The sequence below is a fragment of the Anoplopoma fimbria genome, chromosome 13 (genome assembly GCF_027596085.1).
Source record: "Anoplopoma fimbria isolate UVic2021 breed Golden Eagle Sablefish chromosome 13, Afim_UVic_2022, whole genome shotgun sequence".
NCBI classification, from domain to species: Eukaryota; Metazoa; Chordata; class Actinopteri; order Perciformes; family Anoplopomatidae; genus Anoplopoma; species Anoplopoma fimbria.
In genome coordinates this window covers 28213577-28234892 of record NC_072461.1, presented here as the reverse complement: position 1 = coordinate 28234892, position 21316 = coordinate 28213577, and the positions used below count along the sequence as shown (strand labels likewise).

The following is a 21316-nucleotide window of genomic DNA, read 5'->3' as shown; positions in this document are numbered from 1 at the left end:
ATACTTGCAACATTTAAATGCAGACTTTTACTTGTAGTTGAGTATTTTCACAGTGTGGTGTTTGTACTTTTACTGCAGTAAAGGAATACTTCATCCTCCGCTGGAAACACTTTCATCTAATCTCTAATCTCTAGATCTAGTTTTTGCCCCATTGAGTCTTTCAATCAACAATCAATAAACTCTCATTCTGCTGTTTGAAAACAATACTGATATAAAACACCAGAATGATGATGTAACAATATAAATGTGGATTATTTACAGACATATAGACATGAACACTTCTCAGGACAACAAACTCCATCTGCTGATGAAGACTATGAAAAAAACCAGCTTCTAACTAACAGAAGAAAACAAAAGGCACGACGAAGGAGGAACACTTTGATTTTATTTCTGGAGTAAATAATTGGACACAATAATTCAAACACTGATGGAAAGTTGTGTTTTAGGATCTAAGATATCAGCTTGCTTCTGGATTGTTGGACAGTAACGAACAGACATGAGAGGTGTTTGTGTGAAGAACAGTAAAGTTTTGAAGAACATCAGACTTCATCGGTTGATTTGTCTTCACCTGCAAAGAGAACAGAACCAGTGATGAGAAAAACTACATGTGTATAAACTCTGACACCAGGGGGCGCTGTGTCCACGGAGAACAGTTTGGAAAGAGGACCTTTAATCAACAACAAGACTAATACGTTTAAAGAGCGATATAAACACAAGTATATTTAAAAGAAGTATTTAAACTGGATTTAAAAAGGATTGAAACAAAGTATATAGAAAATGAGTTAAAATAAAATAAAGATTAAATAAAAATGATAACAACAACAACAACTTAAACAACAACAACAATAATAATAATACATATTAAATATTTATATTAATAAATAGATCATCTGAGACCTGAACCAGACTACCCGAGACCTGATCCAGATCATCTGAGACCTGAACCAGACCCCCAAGAACTAAACCAGACCATCTGAAACCTAAACGTGACCATCAGAGACCAGAACCGGACCATCAAAGACCTGTTGTTTGAGGGTTAAGACCCGGGTTTACTAGAAAATGTATCCTGTCAATGAGAGAATAGAAGTATTAATACATGCGTGTACGTACAGTCAGGTTTGGTTGGAGGAGGTGGTGGAGGTGGAGGAGGAGGTGGTGTGGCGCAGGTGTAGGACACCTCCAGGTACCTGGTCTGCTCCTTACAGGGGTATTCACCGAACACCAGCTCGGTGACGGGGACCTCACAGGCCCTCTTGTTTCCACATCTAGAGACAGACAGACAACGTGGTCAGAACCAGAGCCGGACTGAGCATCCTGGTCTGCTTTAGCATTTTTTGATTTTTATTATTTATATATAAAAACTTTGACATAAAAAAACCATTCTCCCCATATTCAGACTAATCAGATCCACGGCAGCAGCTGCTATTAGAAACTGAAATGTTGTGGTTTTAGGGTTTAACAACAAAAGAACTACAATTCCCATGAAAATTCACTTCTGTCATTGTAACTTGTTTCGTCCGTATCAATAAAGCTCACCAACGCTCTTTTTTCCTTCTGTTCTAGACGTTATCTCTGCTGTCTAAAGTCCTCTTTGTCCTGCAGACAACAGACTGTTTATAGGAAGTGGAGGTAGTCATTGAGAAGTGACCATATTAGGATTGAGGAGGAGTGACGTAGAGACCTGTCAATCAGCATCCCCTGCTTTATGGTCTATTTGACCTTTAACTCATGTTTACAATGTTTACTGAGGGAATAAATCAAGAGAGAAGTAGAGTCATTTTCTCATAGACTTCTATACAACCAGAGGAGTCGCCCCCTGGTGGACAGCAGAGAGAATGCAGCTTTAACACATGAAGCTTTGACTTCACTCTGCAGAACCAGAGGTTACCGCCTGATCTGCAACCCTTCGACTCGCTCATGGACATTAGGGATTATGGGAAATGAAGCCCCCCAAAATGTAAACACTCAAAAACAAAAGGTTTGAGTGTTTACATCTAAACAATTGAAGCGAGCCACCTGACCTGAATGTTGTTTTGTCCCAAAGTTGGATCTTTAGTTATTAGAGTTGTTGGACATGTAAGTGGGATTTTGAATGAGAATCTGGTTGTTACTATTTTTCATTTTATTGTTGTTTTAGTTTAATATTTCCCTCACTATTTATCTATTTAATTAATCTATTTAAATATCTCTATTCATCTTTATCTATTTTTGGTAAGAGTAATATCTAAAGATGTATCTTATTGTCTTTGTCCTGTAATAACAATGTAACTGAATCTGCTGGTGTTTCCTGTCAGCTTCTTGTGGAGTTCTTCTGCCCTCAAGTGGACAAAACAATATAAAGATGAAGAGGTTTCTCACAGATCCTCCACCACCATCTCGGCCCAGGGGAAGGAGCAGAAGGTGTCGGGTCCGTCGTCTGGGAAGCGTTTGCCCTCGCCGCACCTCGTCCCCACGCCAACCTTGTACAGGATGTGATCCAGCTTTATCTTAGCGCCGACATCTGCAGGAGACGAGAGAGCAGAGTCTGAAAGTCAACACCTCACATCTCAAATGTAGACTTATTTTAAACCAACAACAGAGTCAAGCGCTTCTGTTGGCTTTCATGCTGTTGATATCAGTCCAACAGGACACTGGTGGACTAGAGGGTTTAAAGGACCACGTGTCCTGAGGAGACGGGGGTCGTTACCATGGTGATTTATAAGACAGGAAGTCTCCACAAGTTTAACTGGAGAGTTAACTTCAAAAGGAACAGCTTGACATTTTGGGGGAAAATCCTGTGTTTCTGTCTGAGGGACAGACGTTCAGATTGATACCACTGTCATGTCTGTAGAGCAGCTGGTTAGCTTAGCTTAGCACAAAGACTGGAAGCAGAGGGAAACAGCTAGCCTGGCTCCTACCAGCTCCTTTAAAAGTCACTAATTAACCCTTTGTACTTTGTTTTTGTTTTTTAAACTGAAGAATTAAAACATTATGTGAAGCCCAAAGTGTAGAACTTTTGCTCTAAGTTGCTATCAGGTACTTCAAAGTGACAATAAAGACGAGTTTGTTTTCTCACCACATGACATCTCGGCGGTCTCATTGAAACAGGCGTAGATGACCTCTCCCTCTGTCAAAACACACAGGTCATCATCATCATCATCATCATCATCATCATCATCATCATCATCATCATTATTGCTACTATTGTGCACTTTGTTTTAGTCCATATTTTGTATTTAGTCAATCATCTCCGGTACAATCATCAAAAACATTTGATTGATTTAAATATCTGTTTTTTAAGGGATGAAGATTAATTTGTTATAAAACTGTGAAAGAAATAATGTTAATTCAAATAAACATTACAGTCATTTACTTACAGTCAGTAGTATGTTACATATCATTCACCCATTCACACACTGATGACAGGCTACCATCAAGGTGCCACCATCAGACTCTAACTAACATTCATCATCCAGTCCACACCGATGGCCTTCAGGAGCAACTTGGGGTTAAGTGTCTTGCCCAAGGACACATCGACTGCCGAAGCCGGGTATCGAACCACCGATGCTCTCCGAACTACCTTGCTCTCCACTACGCCACAGCCACCCCATTAAACATGTTAAACATGTCAAATGCTGTAAACACAACAATAATTATCTAATGTGGACTTCTGGCTTAAAAAGATTAAATTAAATTAAAAACTTACCAGCAACACGAGTGAAATACCAAGCAGCAGCCAGCACTGAAAGCACAATTAACAAATTAATAAATTCACGTTTTTGTGAGGTTTTTAAGGCTGAATGACAGCTGTATCGAGTTAGATTAAAGGATGTATTTCATATCTTCAGTGAGGAAAAAATAATCAGATTTCACTGAGCATTTAACAACAGATGGTAATTGAATGGGATTTATTTGAAAGCTGTCATGAAGATCTGAATGTGATGTTTTCAGAAAATCACAATCTGGAATCAGTTCACCTCCGGCTCTAAATATTTATTATAAACGTCAACATTCATGTAAGAATACGAGAAAATAAATGTCAAATATGACAGTAAAAATTAAATGCAACAATCACAAAATCTCAACATCCTTTTAATTAGTAGAAGAGACTTTGTTGTTTGTAAACAAGTTGAAAAATCTTGTAACCATAAAGTAGAAAAGAGTAAAACAAATCTAGAGACATTGATTCGTTTTAACACAATTGTCTACACGTTTCCAACGATTCCTGTCAAATTGTGGGAGAACAACGTCCGGAGACAAAAACCTTCATTCTGCCATAATAAATATTTATAATTTAACATACATCAACTCTCAAACCAGAGGATACTCACATCCAAAGGCGACCAGCCTCAGTGGGACCATGTTGGCGTCTCTCAGCCTCCTCGTCTGTCCTCCACCTTGCAGACGGTGCGACAGTGAAAGCAGCATCTGGACGTCCAGGTATTTATGTGTCCGTCCTGACAGCAGACATGCAGACGCCTGCCCCCCCCATGCTGCAGGCATGCGAGGGCCTCCTGACCCAGATGTGAAGAACATGTAAAACCCTGCGGAGCTGCAGGAGGGGGCTCCATAAAATCCACAGGTTACAGGACCTTTAACGCTTTAGATCCCAGCTGCACCTCGTTCTCCTCCGTGTTTCTCATTAAGAGGATCTAAGCTTAAAGGAAAAACATCTGGATCTGTTATCCAGGGGTGGAAACTGGTGAAAAATGTACAACATGAGCATGTTTTGAAGAACCTGCGTGAGGCCACAGAACATAAACAGGGTGTGCATAGAGGAGAGCTTAAAACAGCTGACTCTTATTGATCTGAAGCACACAAAAAATGTCACAAGACACATCTATGAATTTTCCAGCGATTCCAAAACATCTCGTGTTGCACTCACTGATGCCTGTTTTTTAAAGGTGGAAAACATCCGAGCCAATCAGAACTTTGAAGGCGGGATTCAAAAAATCTTTCAAGGACACATGGAAATGGTGTGGGTGAGATGTGAGGAGAGGTGTCTCAAGAAACGCCCCAAACACTGAGCTTCATGAACGTGAACAACCAACATGGTTGCTGTTAGAACTCACAGCTGTTAAGATGGAAGCTGGGGGAAGACTGGTGATGAAGAATGAGTGCATGAAGACAGGCAGGCGGGTAGACAGGTAGACAGGGAGGTAGCCAGGTAGACAGGTAGGGAGGTAGACAGGTACAGTAGGTGGTTAGACAGGTCTGTAGGCAGAAAGGTAGACAGGTAGGTAGGTAGACGGGTAGATAGGTAGACAGGTAGGTAGACAGGTAGACAGGTAGACAAGTAGGTAGACAGGTAGACAGGTAGGTAGGTAGACAGGTAGACAGGTAGACAGGTAGACAGGTAGGTAGGTAGACAGGTAGACAGGTAGGTAGACAGGTAGACAGGTAGGTAGGTAGACAGGTAGACAGGTAGACAGGTAGGTAGACAGGTAGACAGGTAGGTAGACAGGTATTTAGGAAGACATTTATGTAGGTAGACAGCTAAATATTATTTCTTAATACAGTCCTGCGATTCTTTTTGTCAGATAATTTGATTCATTGATTTCTGTCGGGATGTGATGAAAATATCAACAGAATAAAAAAACAAAACTATTTTGAAGATTATTACCAACTTTTACTGCCTTTAATGTTATTTAATCGTTGCCCATTAATTCTCTAATCATTGAGGACCTGACCTTTGTTTTCAGCTCTACTCTAAATGTATGACACTACAGCACACTAGGAAACAATAAAAGTGATAAGGTGTTGAGAAATGTTTTTTTATAACTTACTTTGTGTGACTAGTATGACTTTGCGTCTTTACATTAGGAGAACACGGTCTTTACTAGCGGTGTAACTGCTGTTGATCTGTGACCCGCACTGAAAAAAATAAAAACACTACAAATTACTATAACAAAGTAAAAGTACAACATTTAGTATTTTTGATTGTTTACTGACTTCAGAGTGTTGACATGATTTTTGGGACGCTGGGATTTTTTTTTTATAGATCCCTGTAGACCAGCTGCTATAATCAACAAAGGAATCTGTATCTGACCATATGGATCAGCAATGATCAATATTAGTATCGGGAGCAAAGAAATATGATCAGGGATCTAAAAGTTATATTTGGTCCCTTTTTCCTTTTGTGCTGATCTGATCTATACGTTTTATGATCCGTTGCAGCAGCAATATTTACATACATGAGGCAAAAAACCACAAACAAATGAACAACATAAACCACCACAGGGCTGAAGCAGCTCGACTCTGAGTCTCAGGTTTCAACAACAACTACAAATGATGTTTCACAAAGCATTACTGCATTATTAAAACATTTTAAACATTTCCTCACTTTCTTAATCTACTTTTAAACTCTGAACAGTTCTTCTACAGCCGAGCACAAACACACAATAAATATCTTTCCTATATTTTTTTTGGGAAGACGCGAAAACCAAAACCAAATGTTCCCACATAATTACTGCTCAAGACCCACCAAGACACCAAACACTCTGAAAAAATGTCCCAACATGCATCAGCAGCTTTTTTATTTTTGTTGAAGAAGTCCAGGTGGCGGCCTCAGGCTCACAAATACCAGATTCCTCTGCAGCCGCTCGGCAGCAGGACGCCAACGTGGTTATGGATCACAACAGACAGGAGATCTTTAACTGACACGCAAAGGTTCATTCTTTTAGTTTTACTGATCCATGTTAAGACTTGATTAATGTTAATATTTGTGTCACTTATGTTGACCCTGGGTTCAGTTATTGGTGATCACACATTTAAATTTTGTTATTTTATACCTACTTATACAGTTTACATACATTTGTACATGTATTTCCTGTCAGTTTGAGGATTTTAAATGATTTCCACAACAAATAACTTTACTTGCTGTGGTTCATTGGAACATTATTTAGAATGGTTTACCAGCTTAGTGGGTGAAGATAAAGATAAAGCTGACCTCTGACCTGCCGTCTGACTTCTGAGCCTGTTCAGAATCTCATTTTGTCCTCAGTGGCCAACGCCTTCTTTCTGCTTCCAGCTGATTTTATGTTGACGTCAGCTTTGACCTTTTAAACCAGTAAACACAAAGACATTTTCAGGGTCATGGGTCTGTAAGAAAACTAACAATAAACTTTACAATAACTTAAGAGGTGTTGAATCTTAGGGGAAAGCGTTTTCTTTAATCGTTCGGTGTGAGTTTCTTCTTGGTTGTCATAACATTTGGTTTCCAAACAGAGACAGGTGTGTTTTTACAGTCAGACTGAAGGTCACAGGTCTGATTTATTGAGGTTTGACTGAGTGTCGCTGCCAAGTTTAGATGGATCATATTCATAAAGTACACAATTAAAATGCGTCCACGTGGCAAAGCAACAGTCAGGGCCAGTGACGTAGAATTAAATGTCCAAAAGGAGCGTTTATGGTGGGATGGAGGGGAGGTGGACGGCTCCAACAACCGCACGACTTTTCAACCACGAGACCGGTGTTTTTTTGATACCACGTTGTGATAGTTTTCCTAAACCCATTTCTGTTGTTGAGTCTGTTTCCTTTCTTTTTTTTGAGAATAATTATGCAGCAAAATACAACATAGTCAACGGACAACATCTCTGTTGTTTAAACCATTGTTTCCACTAAGTGTGATATAAGATAAAAGCAGACATAGTTACCATATTGGCGGTTCTCTCAGTTTCGAACCCGCCACGTTCTGGGTCGTCTAGTGTTCACTAACACTAGGCTGACTAGGCTGAAACTGATTCCTCACTCTAAATTAAATTTAACATGTTGGGTTAAAAAACAGGATGGGATTTTGTACAAACAGAGATTTTGAATTAATACAATATATAAAAGAGCAACATGTTAAATGACCCATTTAAAAGATGTTTTGGGTTTAATGCCCCTTTGTGTGTTTAGGCTTTACATGGACAGTTGATAGTACAGATATGCAATGTCCCCAACTGGAACCATATTGGGGACATTGTGGTTATAAAGTTTTAACTACTCAAACACCAGGATATGATGTCATGTAACAACTGTATAAAAGCCAGTTTATAAAAGAAGAGCATTAATTATGAAATACTACACCTCTCACGGTATTTTTCTTTTTATGGATCACTAACATGTCTGTCTCCTGTTGCTCTCAGGTGAGTTCAGGTTCAGATATCTGCACATCTTAGATCAGGATCAAAGTCCCGTCTATTCTCTCCAATCAGGTTCCTTGTATTTCCCACTCAGCTGTCAGTGAATGAGTAATCAAAGTGGAGTTTGTACTTTTCTTTATTGGATGGAAAATGGCGCAGCAACGACTTATGGTGAGTAGACTCAAGATTAATGCAAACAAATTCAAATATTTAGTGATGAGTGTACTAAAAACAGCTGAGGAGTGTTATGTAGTACAGAGAAACAGTCCTTAATGTTCAGTTTTTGTTGAGCTGAATACTTTACTAACTGTATTTCATAGTGCTGGTATGAAAGTATCAGAAGTATTACAGAGCTGTAATACTACAGCATCAAAAATAACCTCAACGCATCCATTTCTACAAAGATACAGATTCCTTTTACAGTGCACATGGTTTCTATATTTCTGGTCACTCAGATATTTTCTCCTGCCCTTTCAAGAACATTTTTTAAAATGTAGTATTTTGTACTGTGTTACTCCTAACAGTCATCAGCTCCTGCGGTTGAAAGTGTCTCTGTGGGTTTCTAGTGGAGTGACGGTATGGCTGAAGCATCTGGTGAGTCCAGTCAAGATTAAATAACTAATATGCACAGAATGTATGTCTATCTCATAGGATAGAAATACGTATAGGTTTAGTTAAAGATGGTGAAATACTTAGTTAGGTTTTATAAAAGATGACGAAATACTTGGGTTTAGTAAAAGGTCATAATATACTTGGTTAGGTTAAGGAAACTATCGTAAAATACTTGGCGATGAAGGAACTTGATGTTGTCAGTCTGAACAGGTCAATTAGTTAACATGAGCTCCAAAGCTTATTTTGGGCGCTCAGACCATAAAAAAACCATAGACCGCAATCTGTAACTGGTCAAAGTGTTCCCTGTGGTTTACTGATTAACATTACACTTTCAGCATCCCTAGTATAGATATATATGGTTTAAGCATAGTTATAACATGATCATAAGCAGGCCTGTTGTAATATACATGTGAATGAATGAATACACTTTTGTTTCGTTGCAGTGTCAGAGGATGAGCTGCGTATGAAGCGCAGAAGCAGCTATGAATTCCTGCCTCCTGACAGTAAGTCTCTTATTAGGTTTACGAAAACATCATAAAATACTTTGTTATATTTAGGAAAAGATCCTGAAATATTTAGTATGGTTTAATAAAAGATGATGAAATACTTAGTTAGGTTTAGTTAAAGATGGTGAAATACTTAGTTAGGTTTAGTTAAAGATGGTGAAATACTTAGTTAGGTTTAGTTAAAGATGGTGAAATACTTAGTTAGGTTTAGTTAAAGATGGTGAAATACTTAGTTAGGTTTAGTTAAAGATGGTGAAATACTTAGTTAGGTTTAGTAAAAGATGATGAAATACTTCGTTAGGTTCAGTTAAAGATGGTGAAATACAAATTTCGGTTTAGGCAACAAAACGTCTCGATTGGGTTCAGGAAAAGGTCTTCCAACCCTGCAAGTCTCCAAGCTCTTTTCAGCTCAATGGGCAGTATTGATGCCTTAGATTTGGTTTTCTTTTCCAAAACCAGGTGCTATATTTGTTTCTTTGTCCACAAATCCAATGAAAAGAACAAACCCAACAATGTGTTATTCAATAATGTAAAAAGTGGAATGTCTGCCAAGAAGCATAAAGCAGAAGTAAACTTTCTGTGTCCGAGTGACGTCGCTTTAGTCATCAAAGGGTAAACGCGTAGGCTCTGTGCAGACGTCCTTGTACCGCCAGTTTGTTATGGCCGTGCAGACTTGTTTGGGCTTGTCAAAGCGGCCGTTTAAGTGTGCATTTATGGAAGGTGTCCAGTATCAACGATGCATCTCTGGTGGCTGAACAGTGCCAGGCTAGTGAAAGATATGCGGGGTTCTTGGAAAAATAGAAAAATCTTTTACATAAAGTATAATGTCATTCAGGTTTTTAACTGACTTCTGCCTACGACCTATATTTGTCCAAATCTGGCTCTGGATGGACCAAACATTTTTTTAAAGAATTAGTGTTTAGTGTTTTTATGGGATCTGATCTGATGACAATAAGAACAAATATAGGATACCACCAGTCTTATCCTTTAACAGTGACTCCAGGTATAAGAGTTTACATTCCCCATCTTGTCTATGAGGAAGACTTTTAGTAGTATTTCCTTTGAGAAGACGAATGAGCTAACTGATGGGGGAATAAACCAGATCTGAGCGTCTCTGGATAGATGTTCTATCACGCCTACATTTCATATTTAACTGTTTTTCTTCTCAGTGTCTGAGCTGAGGGTTGTTCTGCTGGGGAGCAGCTGGTCTGAGAGGAGTTCAGTGGGGAACTTCATACTGGGAGAGACTGAGTTCAACACTGAGGAAGAACCAGATCACTGTCTGAGAGTCAGTGGACGGTTAAAGGGGAAAAAAGTTGTCGTCATCAACACTCCAGATCTGCTGCTCCCCAACATCTTCCAACACAAACTAAGAGAACATGTAGAAAACTGTGTGAGCCTCTCTGATCCTGGACCTCATGTGTTCCTGCTGGTTCTACAGCCTGAAGACGTCACTGAGAAACTCAAAGTAAAGCTCTGCAGAGTCCTGAAACTCTTCGGTGATCAATCGTTTGATCATTCACTGGTTCTGATATCGACACCCAGAGAGGAGAGTTCAAGAGTCAGGGAAAACTATCTGAACCACCCACCCCTGAAGAACATCATCAGAATATGTAGAGGACAGTTGTTATGGAAGAAGACCACTGAACTATCAGAGCTGTTGACATGCTTGGACCAACTTGTGAAGGAGAACAGAGGAGATCATGTGAGCTGTGGAGCGGATTCAGCATCTGCTTTACCTGGTGATCGTCTGAGACTGAAACAACAGGAAGCAACCTCCGCGGCCTCGGACACTGCTACCGGTTAGTGGGAACTGGTGCAGTCTGTGACGACACTGGCATAAAACCAGTATCATCACAGAACGCATCCGTTGAAAAACACTTTAAGGAATGTTCACCAAAGTGTCGTGGATTGTTGGTATTACATATATATATAATACCAACAATGCCAACAATGCTTTCAGGAGTTTAGGATCTTCAGCTCAGACGGTAGGTTGAAAATAGTTATTAGGAAAGGCTGTTTAAAATGAACAACATTAGGCTTTTAGTAAAATAAAATAAATACACAATAGTTTAAAATGCTCAAAATACCTGATATTAAGGGGCAGTATATACAGAAACAAAATCTAATTAATGAGATAAACTAAACCTTTTTTTACCACCTAGAATTAAAGTTAATGCCAACTTCATGGCCATACTTGCAAAGGTTTAACAATCTGTATGGCTTTTAGACCTAGAATACCTTTAGTAGCCAAGTAGTTGGATTTAATAAAACCTTCATTATTATAGATTTATTTTAAATACAAAGTAGCTTTGTGAGGTGTGTGTGTACTCTAATAACATAAAATGAAAAAGTGTGTATTTGTAGCATTAAGAGCCACCAACATTTTCAATGAATAATAATAATAATAAACTTTGTTTTAATAGCTCTTTTCAAAACAAAGGTTACAAGAGACAAATAATGATAAAAAACATTGACCAAAAGAGCAACATAATGACAATATGTAAAATATAACAATACAAAATAATTATATAAAATGTTTTGTGTGTGTAACGTTATAGTTTACTCTGGTTGATGTTAACTGTATTTTTTATTGCAGTACAGGGAGCCTACTGTTTACGTCAGTGTTAAACATTTGTCTCGCACCTTGTTAAGCTAGCGTCAGCATGCTAGCGTTAGCATGTGGACGGCAGGTGTCGTTTTAACAATGAACCCAATATATATAGTATATATATAGATATATATTAAAAAAAACTCAAATTTTGAACACACTTGTGTACATAATAGTCCTGCCTTTTTTTAACCTTCAACTTTGTAGTCATTCTTCTTAGCTGTTTTGTCTGATTCTCTCCATTGAGAGTCACATTTCCAACTTTAACTCAGACAATAATATGCGACTTGTCTTATGAAGCTATCAAAACATTAATATTATGCTCACTGCGGACAATATTTACCTTAATTTCTTCCTTATTCTCTCTTTGATGTATTACAGAATCTGCAATCAGGATTGTGCTGTTGGGGAAAAGTGAAAACAAAAAGACAAGACTTGTAAACCTCCTCACTGGTAGAGGGGTTCATTTCAAAAAGCATTCTCAATTCAACCAATGTGTGGTTACCTACGGGGAGTGGAAAGGAAAATCTGTGACAGTAGTTAAAACCCCAGACATCTTCAGTCAGTCTGTGGAGCTCGTGAAAGAAGAGCTGAAGAGCTGTGCGACTCTTTGTCCACCTGGACCAAATGTCCTGCTGCTGTTAGTGAAGCCTTCTACATTCACAGAGAAGAAGACACAGACACTGAAGTCCATTCTGAGTTGGTTTGGCCAAGATGCTTTAAAACACTCAATGGTCATCGTGACACATAATGTGACTGAAAACTTCTCTGAGAATCAGCTGCTGAAGGACTGTGGAGGAAGACAGTACAGCATGTTGGAAAACGACCAAAGACGGTTGATGAAGAAGATCTGTCACATTGTGCGTGAAAACAAAGGAACCTTCCTCACCTTCACTGAAGAGATGAAACCATCTTTAAACCTGGTTCTGTGTGGGAGGACAGGATCAGAGAAGACCTCAGCAGCCAAGGCCATTTTAGGTCAGACAGAGCTTCATTCAGTCTCCAACTCATCAGAGTGTGTTAAACATCAGGGAGAGGTGTGTGGACGTTGGGTTTCTCTGGTGGAGCTGCCTGCCTTGTATGGAAAACCTCAGGAGGCAGTGATGGAGGAATCTCTCAGGTGTATCTCCCTCTGTGATCCTGAGGGCGTCCATGTCTTCATCCTGGTCCTACCTGTGGGTCCCCTCACTGATGAAGACAAGAAAGAGTTACAGACCATCCAGAACACATTCAGCTCTGCAGTCAATGACTTCACCTTCATTCTGTTCACTGTGGAGTCAGATCCTAAAGCTCCAGCTGTTGTTGACTTCATGAAAGAAACCAAGGAGATCCAGGATCTCTGTCAGAGCTGTGGAGGAAGATATGTTGTTCTCAACATCAAGGACCAGCAGCAGATCCCAGAGCTGTTGGATTCTGTTGAAAAGATGAGGCCATTTAAGGGTCGACCATGCTGCTATACGACAGAAACATTTACAAATGCAGAAAAAGAGAAAAACAACGCCACACTACAGGCTGATCTTAACAACCAGAAAACACAGACCACATCCAGCTGTAAGTACAGTTCCATATTACCACTCTGTGTCATTAACCATGATCTATACTAGGCTCTGGAGTCTATACTGTAGCTACTGTCACCATTTAAAGTAACTCCAGGTCTTTTATTTCCCAGGTGATGAAGAGAAGCAGAGCCCAGAGTGTCTCAGGATTGTGCTGATAGGAAAGACTGGCAGCGGAAAGAGCTCCTCAGGAAACACCATTCTAGGAAGAAAGGAGTTCAGAGCTGAATCGAGTCAAAAATCAGTCACCAAACGTTGTCAGAAAGCAGAGAGTGAAGTGGACGGTCGTCCCGTCGTCGTGGTCGACACTCCTGGTCTGTTTGACACAACTTTGTCCCATGAAGAGGTTAATGAGGAGATGGTGAAATGCATCAGTCTTCTGGCTCCTGGACCACATGTCTTCCTGCTGGTGTTACAAATTGGCAGATTAACACCAGAGGAAAAGGAGACATTAAAACTCATCAAGGAGTGCTTTGGGAAAAACGCTGAAAAGTTCATCATCATTCTCTTCACTGAAGGAGATTCACTGGAGGAGGATGAGCAGACCATTGATGAGTACATTAAAGAAAAATGTGATGATTCCTTTAAGAAACTGATCGCTGACTGTGGAGGAAGATACCATGTGTTTAAAAACCGCGAGAAACACAACAGAATGCAGGTCAGTGAGCTGATCACCAAGATTGACACCATGGTGAAGACTAATGGAGGCGACTGCTACACTAATGAGATGCTGCAAGAGGCCGAAGCAGCAATCCAGAAGGAATTGAAGAAGATCCTGAAAAACATGGAAGCAGCGATGCAGAGAGAGCTAGAGGAACTTGAACGACAACGTGAGGAAGAAATTAAAACGATGGAAAAAAGAATGGAAAAACAGAGAGCAGTAATTGAGCGGGAAAGCGAATTGAGAGTGAGAACGCTTGAGGAAATGGAAGAAATGATTAACACGGAGCGTGAGCAGATAAAGAAAGAAAAAGAAAAGAGGAAAGAAGAAGATAAAATGATGACAAAACAGGACGAAATGAAACAACTCGAGTGGGAAGATTTGGAGGAAAAAATAAAGATAAATTCTGCGTCAGATGAAGAAAAGAGAGCTGAGCTTGAGCAGAAAAGAGAAGAGATTAGAAAGGAAAAGGAGGCCCGGGAGAAGGAACAAAATGATTATTGGGAAGAACGCAGAGAAAAAGAATACAGACGAAAGCGGAACAAAAAAAGACTCAAAGAGCTTCACATGCAGAATGAGGAGGAGAGAGAAGATCATGAAAACGAAGTGAAGAATGAAGAACAAAACATTGGAGAACAGGAGGCAAGAGGAAGAAAAGAGTTAGAGGAAAGATATAAGAAAATAAGGGATGAAATGAAGAAGAAATATGAAGAGGAGGCTAGAAAGCAAGCGGAAGAATTCAATGAATTCCGACAGAAATACATCAGTAACTTTGCAGGGCTGATGGAGGAGAACACGGAGGAGAGGGAGGCACTAAAGCAAGAGCAAAGGAGAAAGTATAAACTGTTAGACGATCTCTCGTGTCACAAAGAAACAAAGCTGAAAGAAGAACTCAGAGAAATAGAAAGAAAACTCAAAGAAATGGAGACGGCTCATGAGCAGAATTTAAGTGATTTAAAAGTGAAATACAACAACAAATGCGTCATCCTCTGATAACGCTTCCCACCTCTCCGACTCTCCACAGATAGAAAGACAAACTAACATAAGAGTTGAAAGTAAAAGAGCATGCCCTTAAAACACGTGTGTGCATTCAATGTGCAGTAAGGTGTGCAAAATGGACGTCATGAGGTATATGTAGAACACATGTATCGCACATTATCAGAGTTATAGAGAATGTAATTATGTTATTCATTAAAACACAATGACACTGACAGGTTTACTATGAAGATGTTTTTCCCCATGTTGCCGCCACATGTAAAAGTATTTAATTCTAATGATGAACTGTATATACAACTCTAACATACAAGGTACTGGCATTTGTGTATGAGCCTTGAACTCAAGTCAATGATGGCTGTGTAGTCATTTAGTGGATGTTTTGGAGTGCTAGTAGCCGGTACAACAATAAGAGCTAGTCATTAAATGAAATAGACCAAACAACAAATCATGATAACAGTGCTACGTGTGCCATAACGCTAACAACGAAGGCCATGAAAGGTGGCTGAAAAGACGCAGTAAGGGCGTCTTTGAGGCGTCTTTGAGGCGTCTTTGAGGCGTCTTTGAGGCGTCTTTGAGGCGTCTTTGAGGCGTCTATGAGGCGCTGCGACCACTGGCTCTAGGTCGGCTTGGAAAGGCTGAAGGTGATGGACCCTGGGCTTATCGAGGCCGTGGAGAGATTTTTTAGGATGTGCCATACAGGATGATGTTGCAGTAGTCCAGCCGAGAGACAAAGGCATGGATGAGTGTTTCAGAAGCTGAGGAGGAGAGGGATGGGCACAGACGGGCAATGTTTTTGATTGAAAGAAAGCGTTTTTTGTGATCTTAATGACATGGCGTTCGAAGGAGACTGTTTGATCAAAAATGACACCAAGGTGACGGATATGTGTGGAAGCAGGAACAGTGATGCCATCGATGCAGGAGGAGAAGTTGTGGTGGGATTTGTTGAGTGATTTAGGGCCAATGATGAGGATTTCAGATTTGTCGCTGTTGAGTTTCAGAAAGTTGGCTTGCATGTTGTTGAGGGAGTGGTCATCTGAGTAGAGCAGTAGGTCGTTGGTGACTTTGATCAGGACGATTTCTGTGCTGTGATGAGATCTGAACCGGATTGGAATGATTCGTAGAGTTGGTTGGATTCCAGGTGAACTTTGAGTTGGTGAGCATCAGTGAGTTCCAGTATTCTAGACAGAAAAGGGAGATTGGAGATGAGTCTGTAGTTGTTGGGGATGGAAGGTGACATGGAGCAGAGCTGGGTAAGGAGTTCATACAGGTCAGAAAGAAATGCAGGGTTGGGTTTGGGGGGGCGGTAGAAAATTTAAATGACTAGGGGTTTAAGACCAGAGAGTTTGAAAGTCAGGTGTTCAAATGAGGATGGAGTTTGGATGGTAGTCAGGATGGATTTTATGTGTTGTCGGTAAAGAGCAGCAATTCCTCCACCGCGGCCATCAGGGCGTGGTTTGTCCAGCTAATGATATCCAGTAGGGGTGGTTATGTTGAGTGCAAAGTAGTCCAGGTGTTTTTGCCAAGGTTGTTGTCAGTGATGAATTCATTGATGATTAGGCTTTTGTTGCTTAGTGACCGGGTGTTGGGCCGATGCTGAGTCGCTGGAACTGTGCTTTGCGGTGGCAGAAGTAGAAAAAGTGGGTGTGTGTGTGTGAAGAGTAAATAGTCATTTGTGTGGACATTGTGATTATAGATTATGCAACTAGCTAGCAATGTGACCTCAGCGGCTGAGTGGATGTTCTAATCAATGATGGACTAAACACGTATCTCGACAATCGCTGGAGATGCAGATTCCTTCACTTATGCTTCCAAACTGGAACAGCCAACCCAAAAACATAATAGAGGCAGCCTCTATTGACATTTTCAAGCATCATTTAAAAACATATTTATTTTTTGCAAAGCCTTTTTTTAACAGCTCTTTATGTGCGCTCCACAGGGTCCCACATATGTCTTTCAAATGATCTTTTATGTATTCAAATACCTTTTTGTCTATGAATTTTGATTTATTTATTTAATTGTTTGTCATTTCAATTGTAAAATGTTTTCCCGTCTTTATTCATCCGTTGAAATTTTTTGATTGCCCTAAAAATGTAAGTGCAAAAAGCATGCTCTGTAAAAGTAAGGTTTTCTGTTTTATTTTATTTTATGTTTTTGATGTGTTTTTGATGTGTTATATAAATAAAGATTATAATTATTATTAAAAACCTTGTTACTGTTGATTTTGTTGAAATATTAATAATATAAAGTCACATGCAAGTACCTCACCATATATAAAACACTGTTTTTATGAATCAAGTATTTGATGCAAAGAGAAACAGGTAACTTACCCTCCATTTGTCCTTCAAATGGTTCCACTTCATTTTGGCCTGCTAGCTGTTAAGGGCCGAACAGAAGCTGTAAAAAAAAAGCTCTGGGTAAAAAAACGAGGAAGAATTTGGCACATTCTGTAACTATTGTAACACTTCAGTTTAACATGAGACAGTAAAAGATAATATAAGATGAATTAAGATATGAATAATTAAAGGAAGACGCATTACATCATCAATCATTAAATGTTTTTGAAAACAAAAGAAGAAGCTTTCATTTGCAGCCCTACATTCTGTGAAGACTTTCTTCTCCTCAGATGATCCTTAATTTAGGTTTACACATTATTTAGCTTGAATGTAGTGAAAATAATAACTTTAATAAGACTTGATAAAATATTGGAATCAAACATGTCAAATTCCAGACAAAAGTACAATGAACTCTCCAATAAATAAAAAAAAGACTGAAAAGCTAAAGCTCATCTTCTGAAATGAAGTACATCTTATGTTTAAAGCACCACAGATACATCAGGGTTTAAAGAAGGGACATGATCAACATATAAACGGTTAATTCCAATATAAAGGATTACTTTCTGGCTTAAACAAAATTCTCAATTCCCTAACTTAATTTTGTGATAATAGCTGTAATAGAAAAATGATAACCTACCAGTGCTTTTGGCTCATGACCACCTTCACTGCTGCTAGTTGATACACAAAATGCATGCTGGGATACTTGACTACTCGGGTTCACACGGTTCACCTCCCAAAAGCATCCTTGATAAATGGACAACGTGAGAATTCCTCCGGGCGTTTGGACCAAACTTGGATAAATGCAAACATTACTTTGGCAGCGACTGTTGATGTTCCAAAAGTCCAGAAGAACACAAACTCAGAAGGCCTCAGATTCCCAAAGAGCCTCAGATCTTGTTTAGAACTTTTGTTCAGAAGCATTATGGTTTCCCTGCTGCCAGCCCTTCTTTCTTCATAGAGTTTGCCTTTCATAACGGCCAGAATGTTTGATATCATTTCATTCTAATGCCATATCGATTTTAGACACAAGAAGTGTTAATATGTATGATGATTGATATGATCAGCATAGATAGCCAGTATTAATCTGTGGAGTCTTGAGACATTCTGCTTTTTCCACAACAAATGTCCTGCAAAAAAAAAGTCAAAGCCTTGTGTTTAATGTGAAGGGATCTGTCCATTTTTAATCATTTTAAAACAGAAACAGGAAGTGTTGAGGTAAAAATAAACAAATTAAACGAATCATTCTCTGTTTTAAAATAAATCTGGCATTGCTATATTTAATTGTAAAGACATATTTAAATTATGTTTAAAATGAAAATAAAGATTTTTATTTTTTCATTAAAATCACTTTGCACAGTTCTCATAGGCAGGTGTCTCTTGTTAATCTACATGTTTAAATGTATGTAAATACATATATTTATATGTAAATATATACATTTATATATAGACACTTAAAGCAGAAGAGTGAAATTGATTCTGAAAATCAGAGCAGAGAGTGTTTCAGAACAGTTCTGATTGACCAAGTTCTGTGAGAAAAGCACCAGGAGAGGATGATGGACAGCCTGCCGTTGGGGGTTAATTATTTTATTTTCAAAAAATGATTTTGAAGTCATTTGAAACCTGAAAACTGAAAGGCTAAGAGGTGGTTTACTTAAAATGTATTGGATAATGATGTCTATCATTCACCAGCCACTACATTACATTTGACCACAGTAGGGTTTAGGAATGTTGTTTGTTACTATGAGGGTTTAAATCCGAGATAATACGTGTTTCAACTGTAAAATTGTAGACTTGTTAAAGTGTCAGCTGTTATTATGACTAAATAGAGCAACAGCTCTGTTTGGTTCATTTAAACATGGAGGCTAATAAACATATGACAGTAAATATCAGCATGTGTTAAAAGTCAAGTTTTAAAAAGTAATGTGTACAACAGCTTTCTGAAAATGAGTCACTGTCCTTCACACAGTCACACTGGTAACTGTGGCTTTGAAACATTTCCTGCTGCTGCAATGAGAGGGCTCTACTTCCTTCTTTTTTCAAACTTTCATAAAGTTCTTTTTTACTTTCGCTTGTACTTCTGTTCGGGTGGCAGCATTATGCCGGGAGGTGAGTGAACTCGACCAAAAGTAGACAAAGAAGTGTTTAAAGTAGTGTATGTGTACTGTTGATGGTTCAATAGTGTTGATAATAGAACAATAGTAGATATATGTGAACACTTTACTGCTATAACGTGTCAGGTGTGACCAGCCAAGTTAACAGGCCTCATGTGCTTGAGCTGAAATAAAATGACACCCATCCAACAGTCTGTAAGAAAACAGATGATTGTGTTCTCGGTCTGAAAAGAGTGTTCCTGATATGTTTTCAGTCTGCGTTTAATCTCTTTAATATCTCTCTGAAATGAGGAGATTTACTGAGACGACGGTGACAAACGTTAATGTTCACATTTAGGCAGAAGAGAACCGTGGAGACGCCATTTCAGATGAGAACAGGAAGTCAATAGTGCTGCTCGGACATGTTCTTTACAGTGTGAATGCAGAGCGATATGATATTTTATAACCATTTTTATTACTTTAAAAAAGGAGATGTACTTGTTCTCACAATTCTAAAATTTGTTTGGATACTTTGCGGTTTGCATCTTCCGAGGAGGTTGTGTTTTGGGTTAGGCCTGTTTCTTAGCAGGTTTACAGAGAAACTACCGGCGTGATTCTCATTAAACCTGGTAGATGGGTGTAGCTTGGGCAAAGGAAGGAGCCGTTACATTTAGGAACGGATCTGAATCACGTGAGGATACACTAAATATTTTTCAATTTTGTTAACTTTTGCCGAATATTTAGCGGAGGACTACACTGTGTAAGTGCCCTTCTAGTGTGATTATAATAATAATAATAATAATTATTATTATTATTAAGAATCTGCTTTATTCGGCATGTATGTTTGGACACACAAGGAATCTGACTGTGGTTTCTCTCAGTGAACTTACATTCAAACATACAGGAGGATAAAACATGGAGAAGACATAAAAACAAGGAGAGCCAGATAATAGAGATAAGTACAAAACAACAATGGACAATAAGTTACGTCTTCTGTACAGGTCAGATGGTCCCTGCTCACTGTGTATACACAGGGTTACAGTAGTGCAACTGCAAAACACGGTTGTTACAGAGATTGTTTACTTTCATCATCCTATGTCTGATTTGAGTGTGTATGAGTGTGCTGTGTGTGGAAAGACACCGTTCTTATACCTGTTCTTTCCTTCCTGGTTCTCAGCTGTTACATTAATAAGCCAGTGTTCCCCATTAATTAATCAGATCGCCCGCCAAAGTCTATTTTGGCTAGAAAAGCCAGTTCCTAAAGATAAAGGAGCATGAATTATGAAAAAAAATACACTCGAAATGTTGACTATAAATAACTGTATTTTTCTTTTGATGGATAACTCAACATTCTCGTGATAGATTGTCATCAGTTATTCTTTCCAATCAGATTCCTTGTTTTCTTCTGATACACTTTAAGTCTTAACTGTGCTCTCTGTGAGTCGGTGAAGAGACTCCAGATAACTGCCAACGAATAGAAATATAAACCCAGTGATGAGTTCAGTATTAACAGCTAAACAGTGTTATGTAGTACAGTTAAACAGTCCTTCATTTATTTAGTTATGTTGAGATGAATACTGTACTTTTTTGTGTATTAAATTAATTCATTAGCTGTATTTTTTAGTACAGCATCGGCTTGATTGTCATTTTAAAGAAGTAAAAAAACGATGTGGTAGACCAACAGTTCAGATCAACTGGATGCTCAACAGAAAAGAAATGACGGTTGTCCAACACACGACAAGACATCTCATGATATGTTTGCTTGCTGTAAGCTTGTTTTTGGTCATGGGCATGTGCTCTGCAAGGACACGCCGCAAACTGGTGCTGCACTAGTATAACTATTGAT

At 39.0% G+C, this 21316-nt stretch overlaps 2 protein-coding genes across 2 annotated transcripts; one reads left to right on the top strand and one right to left on the bottom strand.

Annotated features, from left to right (window-relative positions):
- Positions 1-397: 397 nt before the first annotated feature.
- LOC129101740 (L-rhamnose-binding lectin SML-like) lies at positions 398-4370 on the bottom strand. Its single transcript, XM_054611651.1, has 6 exons — positions 4311-4370; positions 3686-3721; positions 3056-3106; positions 2359-2500; positions 1111-1265; positions 398-568 (listed from the first exon to the last, which is right to left on the bottom strand). The coding sequence occupies exons 1-6, from the start codon at positions 4339-4341 to the stop codon at positions 540-542; spliced, it is 444 nt and encodes a 147-aa protein (XP_054467626.1). The 5' UTR covers positions 4342-4370; the 3' UTR covers positions 398-539.
- Positions 4371-8683: 4313 nt separating this feature from the next.
- LOC129100887 (GTPase IMAP family member 8-like) lies at positions 8684-15044 on the top strand. Its single transcript, XM_054610426.1, has 5 exons — positions 8684-8699; positions 9161-9220; positions 10393-10940; positions 12683-13385; positions 13504-15044. The coding sequence occupies exons 1-5, from the start codon at positions 8684-8686 to the stop codon at positions 15042-15044; spliced, it is 2868 nt and encodes a 955-aa protein (XP_054466401.1).
- Positions 15045-21316: the final 6272 nt, after the last annotated feature.

Excerpts from the sequence above, each read along its gene's own strand:
- LOC129101740 (XM_054611651.1), bottom strand. The coding sequence starts at position 4,341 with ATGGTCCCACTGAGGCTGGTCGCCTTTGGAT. Across the intron at positions 3,107-3,685 it reads GTATTTCACTCGTGTTGCTG|AGGGAGAGGTCATCTACGCC; the intron begins GTAAGTTTTTAA and ends GTGTTTTGACAG. Across the intron at positions 2,501-3,055 it reads GACCGCCGAGATGTCATGTG|ATGTCGGCGCTAAGATAAAG; the intron begins GTGAGAAAACAA and ends CGTCTCCTGCAG.
- LOC129100887 (XM_054610426.1), top strand. Across the intron at positions 9,221-10,392 it reads TGAATTCCTGCCTCCTGACA|TGTCTGAGCTGAGGGTTGTT; the intron begins GTAAGTCTCTTA and ends TTTTCTTCTCAG. Across the intron at positions 13,386-13,503 it reads AACACAGACCACATCCAGCT|GTGATGAAGAGAAGCAGAGC; the intron begins GTAAGTACAGTT and ends TTTATTTCCCAG.